The following is a 21,676-nucleotide window of genomic DNA, read 5'->3' as shown; positions in this document are numbered from 1 at the left end:
ATATGCTTGTCGTCCTACATAGTCAGCACAGTTGTTTTCCTGTTGAAGCAAATTTGCTGTCTTCTTGTTGAAGGCATGTTTTGGTCTACGGACGCCATGACAGATCCTAAGTACTCAAATTTACTTGGCTTGATCCCGCGCTTGAAGCTTGAATTCCCTTACATCTCTAATAAAGAGGGATTTCTAAGCCGTTTCATTTGAAAATTGCAATTAGCAGTGCCATGATTACTGTCGTTCTAGGTTTCAAAACCACTTCATTATTTCCTATCAACGCTCCAATAGACTTACGGGATTTATCTGATTGTTTGATTGAATTTATGACCCGTCAGCGTGCTTTTGGACGTTGTATTTCTCCCCTCCTGATGTCCACAATCCTATATGGTTGGGGATCGAGCGATGATGGCCAGCTAGGTCCAGTTTCCGGTGTCGAACCTTGCGCGCAGGTCAACCGACCCACTGTCGTCAACTGGCCTCCGATGGGTGTTAGCAAACACCTAGTAAAATTGGCCTGCGGCTACCAGCACACCCTCGCTTTGGATTCGGAAGGTCTCGTGTACAGCTCGGGCTCAAATGAATTTGGTCAACTAGGACACTGTCGTAGGCCTAATGCATTCGATAAAGTGAGTCATTTTCCTTTGAGTCCCAAACGCAATTAAAAACCTTCTTTCGCTACTGCTTTTTATGGCGCTCCGTCTGGTATTAAAGGATACCATTTGGCACAATTTTTCATTTGAATCTTATCACTTTTCTTTTTTTCATATCCATTAATACCTCTTGATATCTAATGTCATACAACTCCATTCCATTCAGTTGGGCTTGATTAAATGTCATCTCTTTGTGACTGCGAAACATTTTCACTCGATTTTTGACTAAAGCTATGTGCTGTTTAATGTGATATAGCACTTAACTTGATGCACACACTCGTAAAATAATTCATGCTTGTCGGTTAACAACCCGTAGAATGCTAAGATTTTATCACCCTCTGTGGAACATTCAGTTTTTATTTTCAGTCTACATTCAAAGGCCAACCGTTGTTTCATGTCATCCATGACTGTTGCGTATGTTACTCCACCTTATGCGCACATCTCTGACTTCTACGCTCTTTTCTGCAAGAGACGCTTAAGCGTGGGTGAAGTGGCGATCATCACAGTCCACTATCCCATCACTCTTTTGGAGTTTAATGAGCCTTTGATCAAACAGGTTCTAGCTTTAGTACCTGGGACCTATTGTCCCATTACACTTTTCACATGATGACCATCTATAACTCATGTAACCTGTTAGAAACGTTAAATGGGAATTGAGCTTTTGAGGAAGTCATTAAAGCACGATGATCATGAGTGGAATGGTATATCACCCCCTCTTTTTTATTTGGAAGGAGTGATAAGTTGTCATATGCCAATCATATCATTTGGTCAGAGGTCAGAATAGTTTTACATGGTATTTGGGTTCATCAGATAACAGTTCAAACTCCCCGGGATGGTATATTCGTTCCATGATGGTATTAGGCTATAGGCGGTATTAATAAGGCAATAATCCATTATTTTACGAAATAACGCTTCTAAAGGCTATTCGTAAACCCAGAGGGTGGTTGAAATTGTGACAACAGCGAAAATTGTGGTATTTAAAAAAAAATAACGTTTATTAAAACACAGCAGTTCATTCTTAATGGTCTGTTAGGTCGAGCATCTTCCACCTTAAGTTCAGTGGATGGTATTTATTGTTTCGACATTTTTTTCGGACTTTTCGTACAAGTGGACCGACAACAGACTAATTCGTAATCGGGTTTCGCTTTAATCAGCATTGATGATCAGTTCGTATGGTTACCTTTGTCACTCACCATTGTTACAAAACCAAAAAATGTTTCTCCTCCCTCCGCCTCTGTCAGGTGTCAGGCATTAAGGAGCAGATCAGAGATATCGCCGCAGGACCCTATCACAGCGCCGCCATAACGACTGCCGGTCGCGTCTACATGTGGGGCTGCAACACAAACCATCAATTGGGTCGGGAGGACTTTGACGACACTGGCGTGCGACCGCTTGATTTCAACTACGGTCCCATCGTCCAGGTGCGTCACACTAAATCACTGCACTTACTTCCTTGTTATCTGCCTCATTGTACTATGTCCAGCTGCTCTTCGTAATGGTGACTCTATTGTACAGGTAGGTTCGATGCCCTGATATTTGAATGTTGCAAATGCGTTACTAGTTGAAACGAATCATAATGTGAAGTTTTGCAATATTCCATCCACTAATGCTTGAATATGCAAAAAAATTTTGTATTTTAAGTTATCATATATTGGGCTGCTGCGTCGCGCTGACCCTGCACAAAGGTCATGTGTTACGCTGATTTTTTACCCTGTATAACACAAATTCCTGAAGTACTTGTGTAAATTTCACTTCAGATGGTGCGCATTTATGTACTTTCGATCAGCGATTCATATGCGGGTGGTATGATGTTGCTGTTGTTTGATGGGCTGTAATGGTGTCAGGCTTGTGATTTCGTCACAAATGCCACTACTATGATTTATGGGATGCCTGACTAGAAGGTCTCCTAATCCTCCTGAAATGCAACTAAAATATCACAATTCTACGGTTTTATATCGACATATTTTCCTTATGTGTGAATCGCATTAAGGAATTGAAGCCCGAATTAAGTCTTCTTGGTAAAACGTAGGATCTAAGACTCTATTTATATGCGGTGCATAGGGACCTCGTTTTGCAATATTTCTGGCTACATGGTTTACAAAGCGGAGCTCTACTAAAACTCAAATGGAAAGCATTACGATGGCATGTGCTGCTCTACAAGCGAGTATGATCGCGATGATTTCGGGTGGTGAGTGGGGTGCTTTCCTTTCACAGATAAGTCTGGGACTAGAGCACACAATAGCACTAACAGAGGCCTCGGAGATATATACCTGGGGCTCGAACAACCAGGGACAGTTGGGTCTGGGTTACTGTTCATCCAGACCAATGGTGACCCCACAGCTGGTCGAGTGTCTCTCAGCCCTGCCCGTGCGTCAGGTAGCGGCTGGAGCCAACCACAACCTCCTCGTCACCCCCAGTGGCTCTGTCTACGCCTGGGGCTCGAACTCACGCGGCCAGTTGGGCCTGGACGAGCCAGAGATCAAGGCGCAAGACTCGCGCAAACACTCTCGCACGGAGGTCAGCGCTAATGAGACAGTAAGCAGACCAGGTGTCGTCAGCGTGCCCACCCCGCGGCTTCTTAAGAGCATGAAACGCCGTGGTGTCACCTTTGTCGCCTGTGGCGAGACACACTCTGCCCTCCTCACCAAAGATGGCGCTGTCTTTACTTTTGGCGATGGAAGGTGATTCCTGCTTCGTTGTTTATTAGCGTATACTTTATTGATTAACTCCATTGGTAATGTCTGATTGTTTTGAATAAGTGTAGTTATAATTTGGTCCATATCCAGTTACATGAGGTCACTACTTTCATGATGACTGATGATTCTGTTAATTTTTTTCAAATAGTCTCCGAAGCTATGTAAAGGGTTGGTCGAACTTCTTTAAGTCATTATTGACAGTAGTAGTTCAGTATCATCATGAGACAATCTTCTCAGCACCAATTTTCGTGCCAAACGGAATCCTCTGCTCTATAGTAAATAGCAAATGCAATCTCGTTCAATAGTTCCAGTTTCTCTTGTCCAAGGTATTTCCAAAGTTGACTGTGCCCCCAGTTTTTGGCTCCTGCACCTTGGCGGTACGACGCCTAGGTTCAATGAGGGTGGATTTTGATCTAATGAAAAGTTACTACATGTATCTGAAGCATCACGAACTGCTTTGATCTGTATTATTATCACCGACTCATAAGTATGGGGCATTTTTTGCCTCGCCTGGGCTTTATGAAACTTTCAACAAGGTGGATCATGGATCTTGCTTAAGTCCTTGGAAAGATTGACGCCATATTTAGTGAAATTTTGGGTTGTCTTTAATGGCGTTGGAAAGTATGCCAACCGGTTTATAGGATATAGTTGATCGTTCTAAGCCCATCGATTAGAGCTGCTTTGATCCCTGTTAATCAATTATTTTTTTAAGGTAGAGTCAGGAGTGGTTCTTGCTTTATTAATCTTTAAATGAAGTTTGTTCCTCCATCGTTGCTTAAAGAGTGCGAAGTGGCATGCTATCTAACCCGACGATCCACTATTGCCTTGGCGTCTTGACTTACCACAAACTCCTTTGACAGCTTTCGTAAACTGGCTCATGGCCACAACTGTTTTGTGACTAGAGCTACTCCCATCCGGTATGAAACCTGTGTAATAATGTATACCATTAGCATGGTATGCTTAATAATAACTATAATCACGTTGATGGTGGGCTCACCACACGCATATCTGCACAGATTTGGTCAGTTGGGCCACGGCTCCTCAGCAGTGACGACGAGTCAACCTCAGCAGGTGTTTGAGTTGATGGGCGACACGTGTACTCAAGTGTGGTGCGGTCGGCGCCATACCCTGGTCCTCGTGACCAACCCCTCAAAATCACCCCCTCAGCCCCGCCTTCTCGTTTTTGGCTGTGGTGTCGATGGCCAACTCGGTCTACTCAACCGCGAGCGCACCTTTGTGCCCATCGTCGTCAAGGGTGAGCTGCACTCTCTCCTTGAAGCTATTTTATTTCACCGTAACTAACCATTTTCCCAACCATGGGTACGTGCTATAATTAGAAGCTGGCAGTGTGGTGCAAATCATAGGTTCCCATCCTTCTCTGTCATCGTCTGAGGTCTAATATTTTGCCTGGCTAGTCGGTTTATTCACAATTATTGCCTATTATTCTCAGGTATATTGCCCTCTGGTAGTTATTTGCATAGTATTGACGAAGTTCCAAACTTCTCTTGGAAGGCCCCTGGCTTTCGCATGAATCCTCCCCCTCTTCCTCTGGCAACTCGGATGATCTCGCGATCATCGGTGTGTACACTGGTGGAAATCACTGCTTTGCAGTCACACATCACTCTGGGGTAAGTGATCTTACCAGAAAGTATTGGAAAGTGCTAAACTAATGGCATAGTCTGCAGTGTCTAACCAGACTTCTAAATTTCCAAACTAGCCCATCTATAGCATTTCCTTCCCAAGCTCCTAAACTATCTTTCAGTTGTTTTTGTGATGTTTTCCATTTATGACTTACAACGAGTTTTGGACTCGGGAATTAATAGACTTTAAAGGTAAGTATAAATGTGGGTATATTTGAAGCCTTCTACCAGATTCCAGTGAAATTTCGACCAACCCGATCAAAAGGATGGCAAATTTCTCAAGCATGTAACTAGAATCCAACAACCCCGTTACATTTTGATCATACAGGTGGAATAAAATTTTCTGCGGATGCGAAGGGATACCTAGACAAATTCGTCTAACTTTTTCAGAAGTCACAAAAACGGCGGTGCTTGTGAGGAGTTGCCTAGAAGGGAGTAGAGTGAATTTTAAAAAGCCTTTAATCTGGTTGTGCTATTCACGATTCCTTCCACCGTCTATCATTAGTAAAAGTGCTACATTGAGTTATATGTGTGGCGAAACGAACCTTACTTCAATAATACAATAATGAAAACTGGCTGAAAAGCCACTTCTTGCTCTTCACTGATCATGCAAACATGTAGCACATGTGCACATTTACAACATCTGTAAAAGTACATGCTTAATTATTTCAGAATAAACGTTGTCATTACTAAGCTAAAATTCCTAACAACCTGGGGCATTGCTAGTTCGTCAATTTCTCCCATTCGCCTGCAGCATTTGGGTGTCTATTTCGGTCTTCGGATGCTTTGCGTGTGTTATAAAATTCCCACGTCGCGCCTCTTGTTTTCGCTTTGTTATATTACTTTACTCTTCACGGTACTATAAGTGCGTTCGAGGCTTAATTTTCTTGCGTTTGAAGCCTGTTTGCACATATCGTGCTCCAATAAATCGGCGACTTTGTTGACCCCAAGAAATAATTTAGCAGATAGTTGACGCTACACTCACTGAAATAAAACAAAACTACGCATGTATTCATTTTTGAAAAAATTCAACAACAGCACAAGCATTTTGCTGAATTGAATCATTTCCCCTAGGGTTTTGTGATAATTGATTTGCATTACTTTGTAAAACGTGTAAAGCCGTTCTAAGCGTGAGTTTAAAGTAAGATTCCATTCGTCCTCTAGGCGCAATTTTTCACATGGAAAAAGTAAAGGCTAGAGGACATTTTGCAGAAAGTACAATTCTTTAATTTCGTGCTTGGAAGTCTGAGTTAAATCGCCACTTCCTTTGGCTCTTTAGGTGACTAATGCTTACAGTTTTCACTTATATAATAACCCAGCAAAAAATTATCAGGGTCTTATAAATGGCAATAATATTTACCCACCTACTTGATTTTCAAGTAGGAGATACTGGATTATTTGCCGTTAGCTTTCTAATACATTGAATGGAATACCAAAAATGTATCTTGTAAAAAGCTTCAGCCTGGTAGCGAGAGAACAAACATAACTAAATGCATGTGGTTTCAATGGACTTTGTATTGTATTGGGACGTATCTAGTCAACCGTCTGGACCAATTAAATTAAAAGGGCTCTATTCTGAAAGGTTGCTTTTGTGAGTTACATGTGACAAAGGAAATAGTTGGACCTGCTTATTGCGTTGCACGTGTACATGCTTAGTGTTTATGTCTTAAAGCATGGATGGGGTCACCATAGCTACTTTTGTCTGGCACGAAAACTTTTACATTCTTTTTACTTGCCTCCTTCCTCCTCCACACAGCTTGCCTGTCCGACCCCGATAGACTTTCGAAAGTGGCGGTCTTGCCTCCTGAGCAACATTGGTACTTTTAGCGAACCCCTGATGAGGCGCTACGTAGAGGGCCTTGCAGAGCACCCTTATCTGATGCGCCGCCGGTCTAGCCGCAAGTTCTCCAGTACGGACGCTACTGCGGCGGACATTAGCGACGCCACCTACAGTCTTGAGGCCTACTCCATGCACACCGCGCTCCGCCGACTTGAGTCTGCTTTCGGCTCCATCGGCTGTCTCGCCTCCAGCCTCCTTGTCGACAAGTAAGCTCCTCTTTCCACTGCTGCAGTAATGGATGATCATTTCATCTATCGGAGTCGCCACATTGATTATTTTGTCTGTAGCCTTTATTGCTCCAATGTTTACACGAAGCCCTGCTAGGTTTACCTCTTAAACCATTTAACCATCGTAATTTATCTACCCTCCTGTTTCAAATCTCTTGTTTGATAATGGGATTTTTTTACTGCTGCAAAAGTCATTGTACTGGATGCTATTCACTTTCACTTCTCTAACTTTTGCGTTTGTTGCACCTCGCTTGATGTCTGAATTATTTGACAAACTCAATGCCTTAATTTCCCTGTCCCCTGGTTAGAAAGTGAGAATTTCTTTTTTTACAAAGGGACTACTTTGGCTGCTTTTCCTTCCATTCTCTTGTTGCCATTTATCTAGTTTTGAGCACTTTTTACACCGGTTGTAAATCTTAGCGAATTGGTTACCTTGTCTCTCATCTCCTGGTCGATCAGTAGGCCTCTTTCTTCGTCACTGAATCACTCACCTGTCATCACTATGAGTCGTTATATTTTGCGAAGAAGCTGTATCGGCTATTATCCACTTTTAGTGTTCGACTATTGGGATCGAGCTGTACTACGTTTGATATCGGTGTTATTTGGTAATCGTGATACATCGTCCATCTTGCATCTGGTCTTCCAGGTGATGTGTTCTGTTTTGTCAGGAAGGTTAAAAGTCTGCTAACCTTATTCCTACATTCGCTTTCATTGTTTGTGTTATTACGTAAACAGGAAAGTGGGCGCCAGGATTTTAATTCCCTTTCGTAGTTTAAGGCTTGGCGTAGAGCAATTAAAGTAGGTGTAGGAACTAAATGAAGCGCCAAGACAGTAGTATTTGATTATTTTGCTTTAATAATCGCAGAGGAATACGGTAAAGCGCACATGGTTTTCAAATAAAATAGTTAACAATAGATCTTGTTAGCCTATAACGTTAGGGGCTTTCCTACATTTTTCACAGCTAAACATCGCCTAAATAGGGCTTTAAATTGGTCCATTTCCCAATGCTTTTTATCTTTATGACAAATGTAATTTCTTGTTTCCGAACGTGTTCCATTATTCTCCTATAAAGCTTGTATACGTCCATTTCATACTCGTCACTGCGATTTATATTCCATTTATCATTTCCAAATCATCTCACCGGTTTTCTTATCTACAAATTTCACCATTTTTTGCTACCGCTTACTATTCTTGCTTGTGATCCAATTGTTCGTCGGCTCAAACCACCTTTCATCTTTTCTTTGCGGTATTCAAAAGGCAAACTGCATGTGGGCATATGGATGCATCTGTGCTATTGTATTGATTCAGTAGCCATCCTGAACGGATATTAAAGTCGCACTATGAGTTAAATTAGGAATCCGGTCTTGAAATGGCAGAGAATGGCACAGTTGACTCATTTTATTTCCGATAGCCCGAATCGAAGCCACTACAACATAGGACGGGCAGACCACGGGATGGACTTGGACGCCGCACACGAATTGCAGGAGGAACTCTTCCTGGCAGCACCACCGAACGCTGCTCGTCGTCTTATTCGACCCCTGGTGGAGGTGATTTCGCGCCCGCGTCGTAACTTTCCCGACCTTGAGTGTCTGCGTGCCTTTGTCTTTCTCGCCGTCTCTCCGCTACTCGAGACGCCGCGGACAGACGCGGTGATAGTGACAGTGGACACCTCCGTTCCCCCACCGCCTGTCACCTTCCAGAACGACGAGCCCTTTAATTGGTATCCCACCGTATTGGCTGGTTATGCTGCAGGCTTCGTTCTGGCCAGCTTCTGTCGCGCTGTTTGTCGGCTGGAAGGTGTGCCGTCCTCCGTGCTAGGTAGGGTGCACTTCCGTTTCGAAATGCACATTTAAGTGGCGATTGATTTGAGATTCGGCTGCCATTTAACCACTTTCCGCAGATTTGATCTTAATCCTGGACTAGTTCTAGTTACAATGGAGTGAAAATTGAACTGTTTTATTTCTTCACAACTGAATTTACCAAACTCTATGGTGGTGTGCTTACTACGTCTTTACCATCTCATAAGATCTCAATCCATGCGTTAATTCACATGGAATTAAACAGCTAAAGACCCAAAACATAATGATAACTTTTTCTGCAGTGGAATGTTGTGGTCGAGTTGTTTTAAAATGCTATATAAAGCATCTAGTTTCGTAGATTGCCTATGAAGGCTGCTCCAGTTGTCAACGCTGTCACGTTGTTTACAGGAGTTCGTAATTGCTGAATATTGGGATTAGTTGCTTTGGCGAACTAATCAAGGACTTGTTTTTCACTCAGGTTTGTACTCAAATCTAGAATTTGATTGTTTGAAGGTCATCCTTACCGCATTTTCTCCCGTTATTCATTTTCCCATAATTATTACTTAATGTTGATGTCACTGATTTCAAGTCTGAAGTCGACGCGTTGTTGCCCTTATTTCCAATGCGTCAACGACATCTTACCTCAAAATAGCAAAAGTGCATCAGTGTGGTATCAAATTTTCATGGGAATGCACTTTCGAAAGTCAAGGACAATTGTACTACTGCCGCGGCGTTCACCCGTAATATTATCCGCATTCTTACGGTTACTTCGGCAAGCATCCTACAAACACGCCTGATGCGATGGATTCAAAATCCACTTATTAAATGCACAGATGCCAATAACTTTTAATTCCCTATTTTTCGCCTCATAGATTCCTGGTTCAAAGGCTTCCAGCCACGGTTTTTCCGTCGCTTAGTCGCTGTGAGTCGTCTACTGATCCCACACTACTTCTCACTCACGCTAAGAATGTCTCATTTGGTGATGGTGTTTTTGTCATTCAGAACCTAAACAATTTTGTTGCCTATCTCTGCTCCTCGAAGCAAGATGCAGGTGAAACCGCGGTGAGTTTTTTTACAGCCCGATAGGCATTTCGGTGACCTACTTAAATGTTTTGAATAGGCACAGTTTAAATTAACCTTCAACTATATGAAAGTGAGCTTATGAATTTCATCGTCTTTTGATCACCTTTAGCCTCAACGTTGTGTTATATAAAACTGGCCCCCTTGTATTAATTTATGTGGCATACGCTATAACAAGGCTGTTAAACTATTTATATGAACTCTTTCTAGTGCTTCAATTTGATAAGTGGCATTCACGCAACCCTTGAGCTCATGAAACGTCTTCGAGAAGTGAGTTTATTCAGTTAGAAAACACTATTCTTCCCCTACTTTTTCTGTCAGAAAGCTTCCTTATTTTAGATAAATGAAAAGAGAGTCCAGCCGATAAGTTACACGTCTTTCTACGTTCCCGAACTGACAGACAGATTTGACGTGAAAAAGTTCGCCAATTGGCTAGTTCAGCGCCACTCTCGTGAAAAGGTACTTCATTGTGCTCTCAATGCTCCCCTGGACATCATCCGCTTTTCTTGCGTTCTCACTATATTCCCTCCTTGCTCTCTTTTCAGGCTATCAACTCCTACTCTGGGCAGTCGCCTCCCCCGGTGAGTCACGCCCCAGGAGAATAACCTTATCCTGCATTTTGTCTTACGCATCACCTCTATTAAAAATGAACTTTTGTTCGCATTAAAGCGGGCCACACCCCAGGGCTTGAGAGGTCTTTCGGTAATTTTTTGCGATCCTAATACCTCCCAATCTTGTCGTTTTCCCTACGCAGCCTTATCTCACAAGTATAACACTAGGTTTAACCTCGACATCTCTTCTGTCCCAAGCCCTTCCCTTCCCCATCCTTCCAGTAGAGCGAACGCGCTGCTCGAGGCACAAGTAGCCGGATTAGTTGACTCGGCTCTGTTGTCTTTTAGCGCAGATTTCGATTCTGGCGTTCGAAGTCAGTGCCCCCCAAGCCACTGCAAAATCAGGTACGCTGGGCATGACCACTCATCAGCTATCCTTCATACAGAAGTCCACGTCTAGTTATTTGCGATCATTTCTCTTCCGAGTTCATAGCATTATCACTCTATTGCCTCCTCTTCACCTGCACATTGTTGTCATCCCCTTGGTTTGATCCCTCGCCTCTTCAGTTGAAGAAGGGCGTTTTACACCTTGGTCCCTCCCTTCTCCCCCTCCAATTCTATTCGACAGGCTGATAGGCTCACCCAGTAGAATAGGTGAAGAGATTTGTTACAGGAAGAGAGGTATTCTCTTGGGGATAGACGCTACTGATGAGGCATTATTGAAAGGGGTGTGTATGGACATCAACCTCGCATATATTCAGAAGGTTATGCGCATGTTGTTTTATGTTCCCTTCTCTTGCCTGCCTCCACAGGACTTCTCCATCTTCGACTACCCCTTTGTCTTCGACGTGGCGTGCAAGGCGAAAATGCTGGAGACGGAGGCTAAGTTGAGTCAAGACTTGGCTATGGAGAAGGCCTCTTCTGTTATCCTCGGCCCCCATCTATCCCGAATCCTCGGCCCCCTTGTACAGAGCTATGTCATCTTTGAGGTCTCTCGCTCCCGTCTCATTTCCGATACTCTCGACCACCTGGCTATGCACTCACCTGCTGATCTAAAACGGCCACTCAAGGTGAGCCTCTGGTCGCCTATTGTAGCCAATCTTTCTTCCCCCACGGTGGATTAAGGCCAATCGTGTAGAACTTTGAAACAGTTGATTTTTAGCTAAATATATTTGCAGTGTTCAGTGACGTTTGGGGGTACTTTAATCATCTTAAAGGAATTGCTTGGACCAGAAGGGATAAAAAGCTCGTTTTCACTCGAGGTTAACGAATGGTAAACCCGTCTCAATAAACCTTAGAAAACGAATGAATTGAGCATGAAAGTGGCAAGTACTTAAGATGGGTTGTTATTAATTCCCTTTTCTGGTTTTGCGATGAGATAGAATGTCGCCTAAAACAGAAGCGGAAGAATCAAGAAAAGGCGCATATCCCAGTCTACGTATGTGTCAAGAAAGATAAAATAGGTCAAAACTCACCTCCCGCCCCCGTGTTTTTTTAACTTCAGGTGCGTTTCACAGGCGAAGAAGCAATTGATGATGGTGGAGTGCTGAAGGTGAGTTCAAATGAAAAATAGCCTTAAAGTTTTCAACAATTTAATGATCTCTGATTGGTCTTGGTTAAATTTTTAGGAGTTCTTTATTTTGATCATGCGTGAGCTCCTGAACCCGGTGTATGGCATGTTCAAGGAGTATCCCGAGTCGCGCATGCTATGGTTTAACGAAAACGTAAGTCTGACCGAAATATGGCCTATCTCGTGTCAATCAGTTTGGGATGGTCGAGTATTTGTTTAGCAACCTGACTCCCATAAAAACTATTGTTTGGCTAATTCCTTTCGAAAAGAGATTTTTTACCTGACAGAGAGAAGATAAACACTGAAATCTACTCATTTAAATATATCGCAGTTCATCTAATGCAAGTAAATCAGTGGTAATGTCGTTGCAATTGAATGGTTTAAAATATATAAGAATTTTTATGTACGATTTGAATAATTTCATGAAATCGCGACTTCAAGGCTTTGGGCGCAAGGATTGCGCACATGGTTAACTCCCGTTTTCTTAGTGCTATACTCGCGATGGAACACATTGATAGGGGATAGCTTGGTGATTTTGAGTCTATTCAGCGTACAAACACCTTCGGTTACCGTACTACAACCAAAAATTAACTACCTACGCACATTAGGTTGGTAACGGGAAACTTAGGAGTGATCATTGCATGAAGACCCATGGATGTTTGAGTGCTCAATTATCCCGAACTTTTGCTGAATCCTTTCTCACAGAACATGGAGTCGCCATCAATGTTCAACATGGTCGGTGCACTATGTGGCCTAGCCATCTACAACTCTATCATCATAGACCTCTGCTTTCCCACGGCATTGTTCAAAAAGCTCCTGGGTGAGGAGCCCACTTTGGAGGACCTTAAGGAATTAGATCCTGTGGTGGCGAAGTCCTTGCAAATGCTACTGGACTACGAAGAGGCCGATTTGGAGGATGCCTTTTGCCTTACATTTGAGGTAAAGCCATTTACTACGACGCTACTACTACGTGGCGCTGTCTGGAAAAATGTTACCTTGATGTGGCCGCTAAATTCTGATTTCTTTTAAGCAGTAACGGATTCTGAAGTTAAGGCTTTGTTTTTATAGAAAGTACAAGTTGCACTTATAGCAAAGTTGTCAAGTTTAACGAAATTTTAAACAGGACCATAAGTGGTCTTTTGACGTACTTTGTAGCCTCTTTTTTTCAAATGATCGTAAGATTCCCCTGCTTCTCTCTTATCCTTCTCGCTGAGAAAGTGGAATCAAACTAGTCTCCCTCTGCGATTTAGCACACTTTGTCTTACTTTGGTGATGTGCCACGTGACCTAAAGATCACAGAACAGAGCCCTTATTCAGCTCCCCAATATCATAGTTTTTAGGCATTAAATAGAAGTAAATAGAGTGTGAATATTTATGTGTCACTAGTCTCCATCGGTTATCAGCACTACCGCAAACTCTCTCAGTACTCCCTTGATGTGCACTAACAGTAAACATAAGTCTCAATGTATGCATTTGAAAGCTGCCTAAAATCATCGTCCCTTCGGGGTTATTGCGTACTTCACGCGAGTCGAAAGCAGCGACCTTAAGTCCCCTCTTTTGCACTGCAGATAGCAGTGGATAACTATGGCGCAATCGAACGCATTCCTCTCATTCCCTCGGGTGGCGAAGTGGTGGTAACTCAGGAAAACAAGCAACAGTATGTGGAGATGTACCTCAATTTCAGGTTCAACAAGAGCTGCCAATCCGTTTTCGAAGCCTTCAAGTCCGGCTTCTTCAATGTCTGCTCGGGCTATGTAATAAAAATGTTCCAACCTAGTGAATTACACGTAAGTTCAACAGGTTTGATGCCATTCTAAATGCCATACCCTCAAGGTAAGCTTTTGCTCTGCAAGCAGTCTCGCTTTCAGTCTTCCACTGTTTGAAAGTTTGCCTTGACACCTGCTAAGTTTGATAAGAATTCCGCGAAAACGTATCACTTACATTTAAACACCTCATTCATACTGTTTGAGGTTAGGAGAGTGGAGTCAGTCTAATCTCAATGATGCCATTTAAGGCTTTAAAACCCAATAGTTGGCGAGACAATAGAAGTATATTCGGGGCTTTTTGGCTCTGTGTGGTCAGGATGCTGGATCATCTGACCGATTCTAGGGATTTTGTATACGACGGCACGCTTGTAATCAAAACCTTGGGGTCATGAACTGTTTCGCCGGTGGAGCCTTAGCTGTCGTAGGCTTAACGCGAAAATATTACACCTTCGCAGCGTTCCTTTCAATGCTACACAGAAGGTGACGTGAGAAAGTGAAATTCTAAATACATGTGCTCATAGCTTAACACAAAAAAGTACTCCCCATCGGTAGGAGGTTATTCGATTTTTTGTGTTCTGCAAGAGTATGGTGGTGGGTTCGGACGACATAGATTGGCAGGATCTGCGAAAAAACACCAACTATCAGGGCGAGTACTGGGATCAGCACCCAGTCATCAAGTGGTTCTGGGAGGTGCTCTTGAACCAATGCAACCTGAAGCAGAAGAAGAATTTCCTGCGGTTCCTCACCGGTTGTGATCGCGTGCCAATCGAAGGCCTTCCTGGAATCAAGGTAAGTTGCCTGACCTCCTCATCTTAGCATAAAGCAGAATCTAATAGCTAGCGGTTCATTTTGGGCTGATCATCCTCCATAGGGGTGGAAAAAGACTCCGTTTCATTAATCTTTTCTCACTTAGTGAAGTCCACTTCACAGCTTCGGCATTACTTTTTTTTCACCCAAAAGTTGTGTTAGTGTATGAAAACCAATGATGTGACATTTGAACCTTATCAACGAATTACATTTAGAAAGGTCCCATGACCTTAGTAAATAAGTAGTTTTTCAAAGGCACGGAATCACTGCTGTTTCTCAAGCTTTTAAAACTTTTACGATTGGAGTTAATCTGATTCATTAATTGCTGTACTCACGAAGAGACGGATGAATCGCATTACAAAGTAGATTTCCTTAATCGAAGTCCAAATGTATCCGTAAATACACACGATGTGTTACTTCTCCCATTTTGTTTTCATCTAGATCACAATCCAGCCAAACAGCAGTGGAGATGACTTTTTGCCCGTAGCTCATACTTGCTACAATATTCTTGACCTGCCCAAGTACAGTAGTATGGAGATTTTGAGGACGAAATTTATGCAAGCCATCGAGAACACAGAGGGCTTTGGACTTGTTTGAAACGAACAAACAAACGAATGCCTACTTACTCATGTGCTTTCCTTCCTCACTCAGTGTCCAACGATTTTTCGAGTGCCAGCCCCTAGACCCTACTTACACGCCTCCCATCGGACGCGTGTCAATTTTATACAGTACGAGTTTTTTGGTAAGTAATAAAGCCTGCGGAAGAAGTACGCTGCTTTGGTAAAGAGATTTGAAGTTTAATAGCAACCCACTTCAAATGCCTCCTAAGGTAGGGTTGCACCAATAGTCTCAAACCAACTATTCTTGAAAGGATCAAATATTTACAGCTTTGTTCAGAGCTAAGCTAGTACTGGAGGTGTGACCCCTGTGTAGGTAGTGGTTTTAGGCTTTGGGATCCAGAATCTCGAAAATCTTATGAAAAAAGGTAGATCAGAACAAGCCACTTGTTCTCAGTGCGATACAGAACAAAGGTCGATTGAAGGGTAGCTTGCATTCTTGAGGCGGCACCATAGCAAAATGTTAAAAAACATCATATCTACTAATCAGCAATAAAGATGTGGTATGGGATGAGTATTTTCCCACAATATTCCTACTTTTAGGGGACGGCTACGTGATGTTTTACTGAATCAATAGAATTCAGACACCACATGCCCAAAAATGGAACGATGGACCCAACTAAATCAGAATCAACAAAAGAGGCAATCAGAATGTTCCTTTAATAGGTAAAAAATTGGTAAAAATGGGTGGTTGTTACTAGACTCGCACATCAGTCTTGGGGGGAGAAACACGGGGGGAGGGTACATTGGCTGGGCACCGGGTTTATGCAGAGTAAGAGCACATAAGCTAGTAATATTACAGTACAAACGTTGCAGAGCTTGTGCTCAAGCAAAAATATAAGGAATGCGAGGAGGACGTATATGTCATGATAAACGTGGGGAGTCAGGTTCCCCGGTTTCAGAATAAACAGAAGTGGAAGCAGAAAGCGCAGGCAATACATTTATGGCAAATGCAGTAGTGTAAAGCTCTGGTGATCTGGATACAATTGAACTTACGTATTAAACGTCTGGTAAGTTTAACCACGTTCGATATGGGGCAAACCCCACATCTTTTGAAATCCGAGACTCCAGGCCTTGAGCTACAAGCCTCCCTTTCATAAATATAAACAAAGATTTGGTGGGTAGCTTGTTTGTGTAGTTATTTATATACCTGCACAATCGAAAATTTATCTATTTCTACAAATGGATATGACTTGCTAAAAACGGAAACGTGTTTATGGGCCTTTTCAACGACTGTTATGTCTTTAACTCAACAATTTCAATAAAACTTTAAAGTCGAGGGAAAAATTTCTGTTGATGTAGAGAACAATAACTGGCTTAAACAATTAATTGGTCATGAGTTTCCTTACACTTATTTTTGGCCATGTATTAGCATCAGTGACCACCCTGACTTCACTTAGTGCCATGGTTACTGATCTAATTAAGTGTTTACCGAGGACTGGTGCTCGTTTTTACACTTATATTAAGAAAATATACCAAGTCGCTATGTCGTTGCAAAATTCCTTGCTTTTGGTGCCTCGAGTCATCTCTTAAAGTTCTAATAGGTCACACCAAATTGGCAGGTAGTTTGGCACCAAGGCAAAGAAGAACTCGGACGTTATGAGTGCGAGCAGAAAACAATGCATGCAAAAACAAACCAGAACTTAAAAGTCCATTTTTTGGGTGGGCGTTTGAAAGAGACATTTTTGACTCAGTGGTAATTTTAGAAGACGATTGTTCTTTCTGGGTGTAATATTAATTGCAATAAAGGCCAAACGCAATTTTATCATCAACGTAGCTACTTTGCAGTGTTACAATGTAATACTTTGTCTCAGATTGCGTTGCCTGAAAAACATTTAAAACATACGCTACCAATCCGACTGAAATAGAGTTGATTTAGAGTCAACTTATTTGAAGTTCTACATGTTAAATTGGAACTTGCTCACTTTCGATATCTTTTTATGCAAACGACTTTCCCACCATCTAATATACTTATAAGATCCACCTAAACCACACTCTTTACCAAAGAGCTTGCTTAAAGTGCGGCATTGTCAGTGTGAAAAAAAAAGGAATGTACTCCAATTCCTCTATTAGCAGAGGTTACACAGAGAGGAAGGGTTTGGAGTGCGTCCTCAGACTAGATGATTCTAACGGACACACTGGGATAGGGCTCAGGTACCAGAAACTCTTCACATGAACACACATTGCATACAGATTTCAAAGGTATGTATTATAGTGGAAAACATCCGGTTTGTGAAGCACGAACTTCCCACTTATGTTGGTAAAGTATAGGAAGTTAGAAAACCACTCCATATTTTTAAGGTTTTAGAGATAACTTTGGCCTATTATTTCACAAATATTAGAAAACAAAATAAGTGACGAATGATACCAGACATACAAATAATGAAGGGAAGATTGCAGTCTCTGTACTTCCTTGAGGACTCCAAAAAACGCAATACTGGGACAGAACATGCATTATGGACGCAGAAGGGATTGGCGCTACTAGCATGGCCTATGGGCCAGTCCACCCGGCGAAAGTACATTTGCGGAGAACCCAAGAGGCTCCATTACCAAAGCAGAGAGTTAAACAAACAACGAATGCGTTACAGTATATTAATGATTACGCCTTTCAAAATTGTGGAACAGAATTTGGAATAGCCCTTTTTAAAACCCAATTTATTTATGGCACCGAAAACCACTTCTCGGCTCTTATTACACCGCTCTAAATATTGTGAACAACCGAACCGCAATTAAAAGTAAAATTACAGAAATTATAAATCGACAACGATATTCTGCATGTCTCGAACTCGATATTTATCGTAAAGAATCTTAAGCCCGAAGTGGATATTTCCAAGAATAAAGGAAATTGGTAAGTGCAACAAAATTAAAAATTTTCAAGATTTAATGCACACATCGGTAGCGTTTAATTGTTTCCTGCTGATAAACGGCAGGAGATTTGCGACTTGTCTTGGTCTTCGTTGAGTTAAATCAGGATATGACAAATCTCTCATTAAATTTGAGCTTGAGAATGTAACATTGACCTCTGTACCAAACTTTTTTAAAAGTAGCGTTGACGAGATTTTATGATTATTTTCTAAATTTTTATATTGGTTCATCTTGAGTAATATCCCTGATCTCACACATTTATAAGCCATTCCACCTATCTGATCAGTTAGTACATCAGTCAGGTGACGTTGGCGCGTGAAATGCAAATTTGTAATTCTAGTCTATGCAATGTTGACGAGTCCTACTTCTCTTTATCACGAAGAGTTTAAGCAAAAGTCAAAAATTCCTTAAAAATACAGTGCAAAACCAACAATTCCCAGCAGGACGCATTTCGACTGAGGATTTTCTCATGGGTTGTAACTTCATGTTAGGTCGCTACTTAATATCATTTTTTGTATATTTATTGCATAAGAGAGTGTTAATTAGATGCGAGACAGTGGAATGAGACACAATGTGGGGCTTAGGGTGCACATCACAGGTACTTTGTACTGAAACACAAGATTCGAAAGTTGCATTGAAAAACTCCGTTGAACGTTCGTGCGTCTGTAGTATAATCACTTTAAAACGTCATTTGTTCTAAATGAATGGATTGATTCATGCTTAAGGCAAAGAAATAATTCATTTAACCCCACGGCTGAAACTGAGGAAATCGAGTCCGATCCGTTTCTGTATCTATAACGTTTTCAATAGTACAGAGATAGCGCAAAGTTGCAAGAAACCATAGTTCGTATATTTTTGATCAAACTATTTAACAAATAGAATTTGCTAAATTGTATTTGAATAAACTATTGGTGTAGGCATATTGAGTGTCATGTACAAGCGATAATTCTCTTTGGCTGAAGTAAAACGAATAGTGAATAAATTCGGTAGGTAAAACAGAAGAGGAAAACGCTCACTGCAGAAATAAAAATGTTCACACAAGGGCACCGCTTAAGGTGTTACTTAAAATTGGCATCTATAGATATTTTAGTCACTATTGTTAGTAACATAACGCTTCCTCCTTTTTTACCTAATACCTTTCGATGTTGAATGTACAGAAAGTTGCATGCATCTGCCTAACGACCAAATGTGGTAACAATGCATTACATCAACACGGTAAAGCGCAGTGCATATCTACAATCAGCATAGGATGCAAAAAACATGTTCGGTGTGAATGAAAGCTAGAAGTTGCTGCCAACTTTATGCAAGGAATTGAACCTTCCAATGACGGCATCTTCACAATACAGTATTTTGAATATAGAGCACAGAAAATGTGAAAGGTGATAAAAGGCGGTTTTTAAGATGCATTTGGATATCAAATTAAATACTCTAGGTAAAATGATAACTTACCTACCAAAATAGTTTTCCCTTCCGGTCTTCTCACAACGTAAGCAAATTTCAGACTTTACCTTGAAATGTGACATGCGTCTAGTCAGCCGTGGCGAAACCAACCACTGACCAGAGTGAATGGATATCAAGCGCGTCTTACTACACCAGACGGAATCTTCACTTTGACAGAAATAAATGCAGAATAAACCATTGTGCCTTGTTTCTAAAGGTTTGACACCCCATGGGAAGTTAGATTACCTTTGGGATATCGGTGAGGTAAAGAAGGCGTGTATACTTTGATAAGGTTATTAAGACATCGTGATGGTAACTAACCCATGCAAACAAACTTAATTACGCTTTTCTTTTTTTTAAATATCCATTCTAAAACTATTTTTTATGGAACTAGTTTCCCTGCATTAATACCACTATTTATTTGCTTCGTAGGGAAATTAACACCGATGGCTGGTGGGAAAAAGGAAACAAAACGGATTTCTCAAATAGAAATGGAAGTGCTTGGATGCGATAACAAGTACCAACTCACAAAGCCTAAATAATTCAGGATAAATATAGCGAGCATTAAAAAGAACCTTCGGCATTACGACGCGAGGAATGCACCACCAGCAGCTGCAGCACCAACCGACGGAAAATGTGAAAATGCTCGTAGATAAAAGCCTTGATTATGCTCCATCCTCTTTGAAGTGAGCAATCACGGTGGTGCGACCAAGCAGTCTATTTGCTAGCCGGACATCGTGTTAGTGAGCACGTCACCGCTTCAGCATAGTCACGAAGACGCACGAAATCGTTGAGGACTTTAAGCTCACACAAGTGGAATGAGCGGATTAGGCAGAGCAGGCTACGTAGATTTTCTGGACTGTAAGTAGATATATTATGGCCAATGCTCTCAATCGTAAACGAAGTTTGTGTGGATATTCAAAAGCTGTTGGTCTTACATAATTTAAACCTCAAAATGGGGTGCGGCGATAATTCAAGTCTCTTTTCGCACCTACATGAAATGTCCTACCATCGTGAAAGTAGGCATTAAGACGCATTACACGCGCGGTCCGAGACGACTGCTCTGCAGTTGTGCGCCCACTTAGGAAATTAATACAGCGAAGTAGATAAAGTGGGGAATTTTTCGGCCTTTGTTTTACTGCAGTACGGTGGTTGATCAACATCAAATTCGGTCTAGCCTTTCGCAATAATCACGGAAGGAAATACAATCACGTTCTCTGATGAAAATTTTAAAGACCATTGCTGTTAAACACGAAAATCACTTTCAGCACAAATGTCATTTGTAGAGGATATCAGTGTTTCTCGAGGTAGTTCCAATTTCCAGGTGGAGAGGGAAGTTATCAGTTTGATGAGCTACGAGTGGGAATTGACAAGGGTTGAGCCAACTGCCAAGTTCCGAGTTGTGATGCTGATAGAGAGTACTGATTTCATAGTATATTTTGACAGTCGTAAACACATTAAACAACAAAGATTGTGTTATGTTTTGTTTTGGCTTATTTTTTCGCGGACTAAAACGCACTGGATTGGGGTAAATTACTATGTGAACGCGCCCATTTCTTAATGGATGGTGACGGTGGGAATTTGGGTTTCAGTGAAGGCAGCTACAAATAGTTGGGAGAATTGCATCATTAAATTAACGTAATTAAATGTTTTTGTATGAAAAATTAAAACGAAAGTGACCATTTCGGAATTGAAGCTAAAATTAATGATTTTTCATTCAGAATTTAACACAACACCGACTTACTGTGACATTTTAAATCAAAGGGACCTGTCAAGAACCCGAGAAGTAGTTAGTGGTAAGAGCTCAAAAACCTCTTAACAATTTCCCAACCTCGGCGCCTGTGTTCACAGAAAAGTGGTAGTACCTTTGGTTGACGTTTTGAGTGTGTCTGGAAATCAACATGTTTAGCTTAATTTTACCAAGTTTACGAACAAGAAGCAGCAAAAGTTGAGGATTTCTATTTCAGATACAAACTGGACACTTCTGCGAAATGTTGTTTGCAATCCCACCCGATAAGGGCTATGCAAAACAAAAAAGTGGTCAGTGTGTTCAAGGCTTTGTAGACTTAGGAAAGTCACATCTTGAATTGGTAGGGGCATCCTTGTTATAGTAGGTTAAGGTAAAGTCTAAAAG

General features: G+C 41.6%; 1 protein-coding gene across 1 annotated transcript; it reads left to right on the top strand. All coding sequences in view use genetic code 11, as the record gives it.

Moving 5' to 3' along the window:
* Positions 1-362: 362 nt before the first annotated feature.
* Positions 363-15,217, top strand: EGR_02355 (putative E3 ubiquitin-protein ligase HERC4; the record flags this gene model as incomplete). Its single annotated transcript, XM_024491604.1, has 21 exons — positions 363-620; positions 1,886-2,065; positions 2,859-3,325; positions 4,357-4,595; positions 4,853-4,968; positions 6,737-7,026; positions 8,459-8,865; positions 9,719-9,768; positions 9,849-9,908; positions 10,137-10,196; positions 10,266-10,385; positions 10,472-10,507; positions 10,596-10,787; positions 10,826-10,882; positions 11,290-11,547; positions 11,982-12,029; positions 12,106-12,201; positions 12,753-12,986; positions 13,616-13,834; positions 14,396-14,602; positions 15,062-15,217. The coding sequence occupies 21 exons, from the start codon at positions 363-365 to the stop codon at positions 15,215-15,217; spliced, it is 3,750 nt and encodes a 1,249-aa protein (XP_024354110.1).
* Between the last annotated feature and the right edge of the window lie 6,459 nt (positions 15,218-21,676).

This window comes from Echinococcus granulosus (assembly GCF_000524195.1).
Source record: "Echinococcus granulosus chromosome Unknown EG_S00010, whole genome shotgun sequence".
Classification (NCBI taxonomy): Eukaryota; Metazoa; Platyhelminthes; class Cestoda; order Cyclophyllidea; family Taeniidae; genus Echinococcus; species Echinococcus granulosus.
The sequence above is the reverse complement of the archived record's forward strand: the minus strand, read 5'-3'. Positions and strand labels throughout refer to the sequence as shown.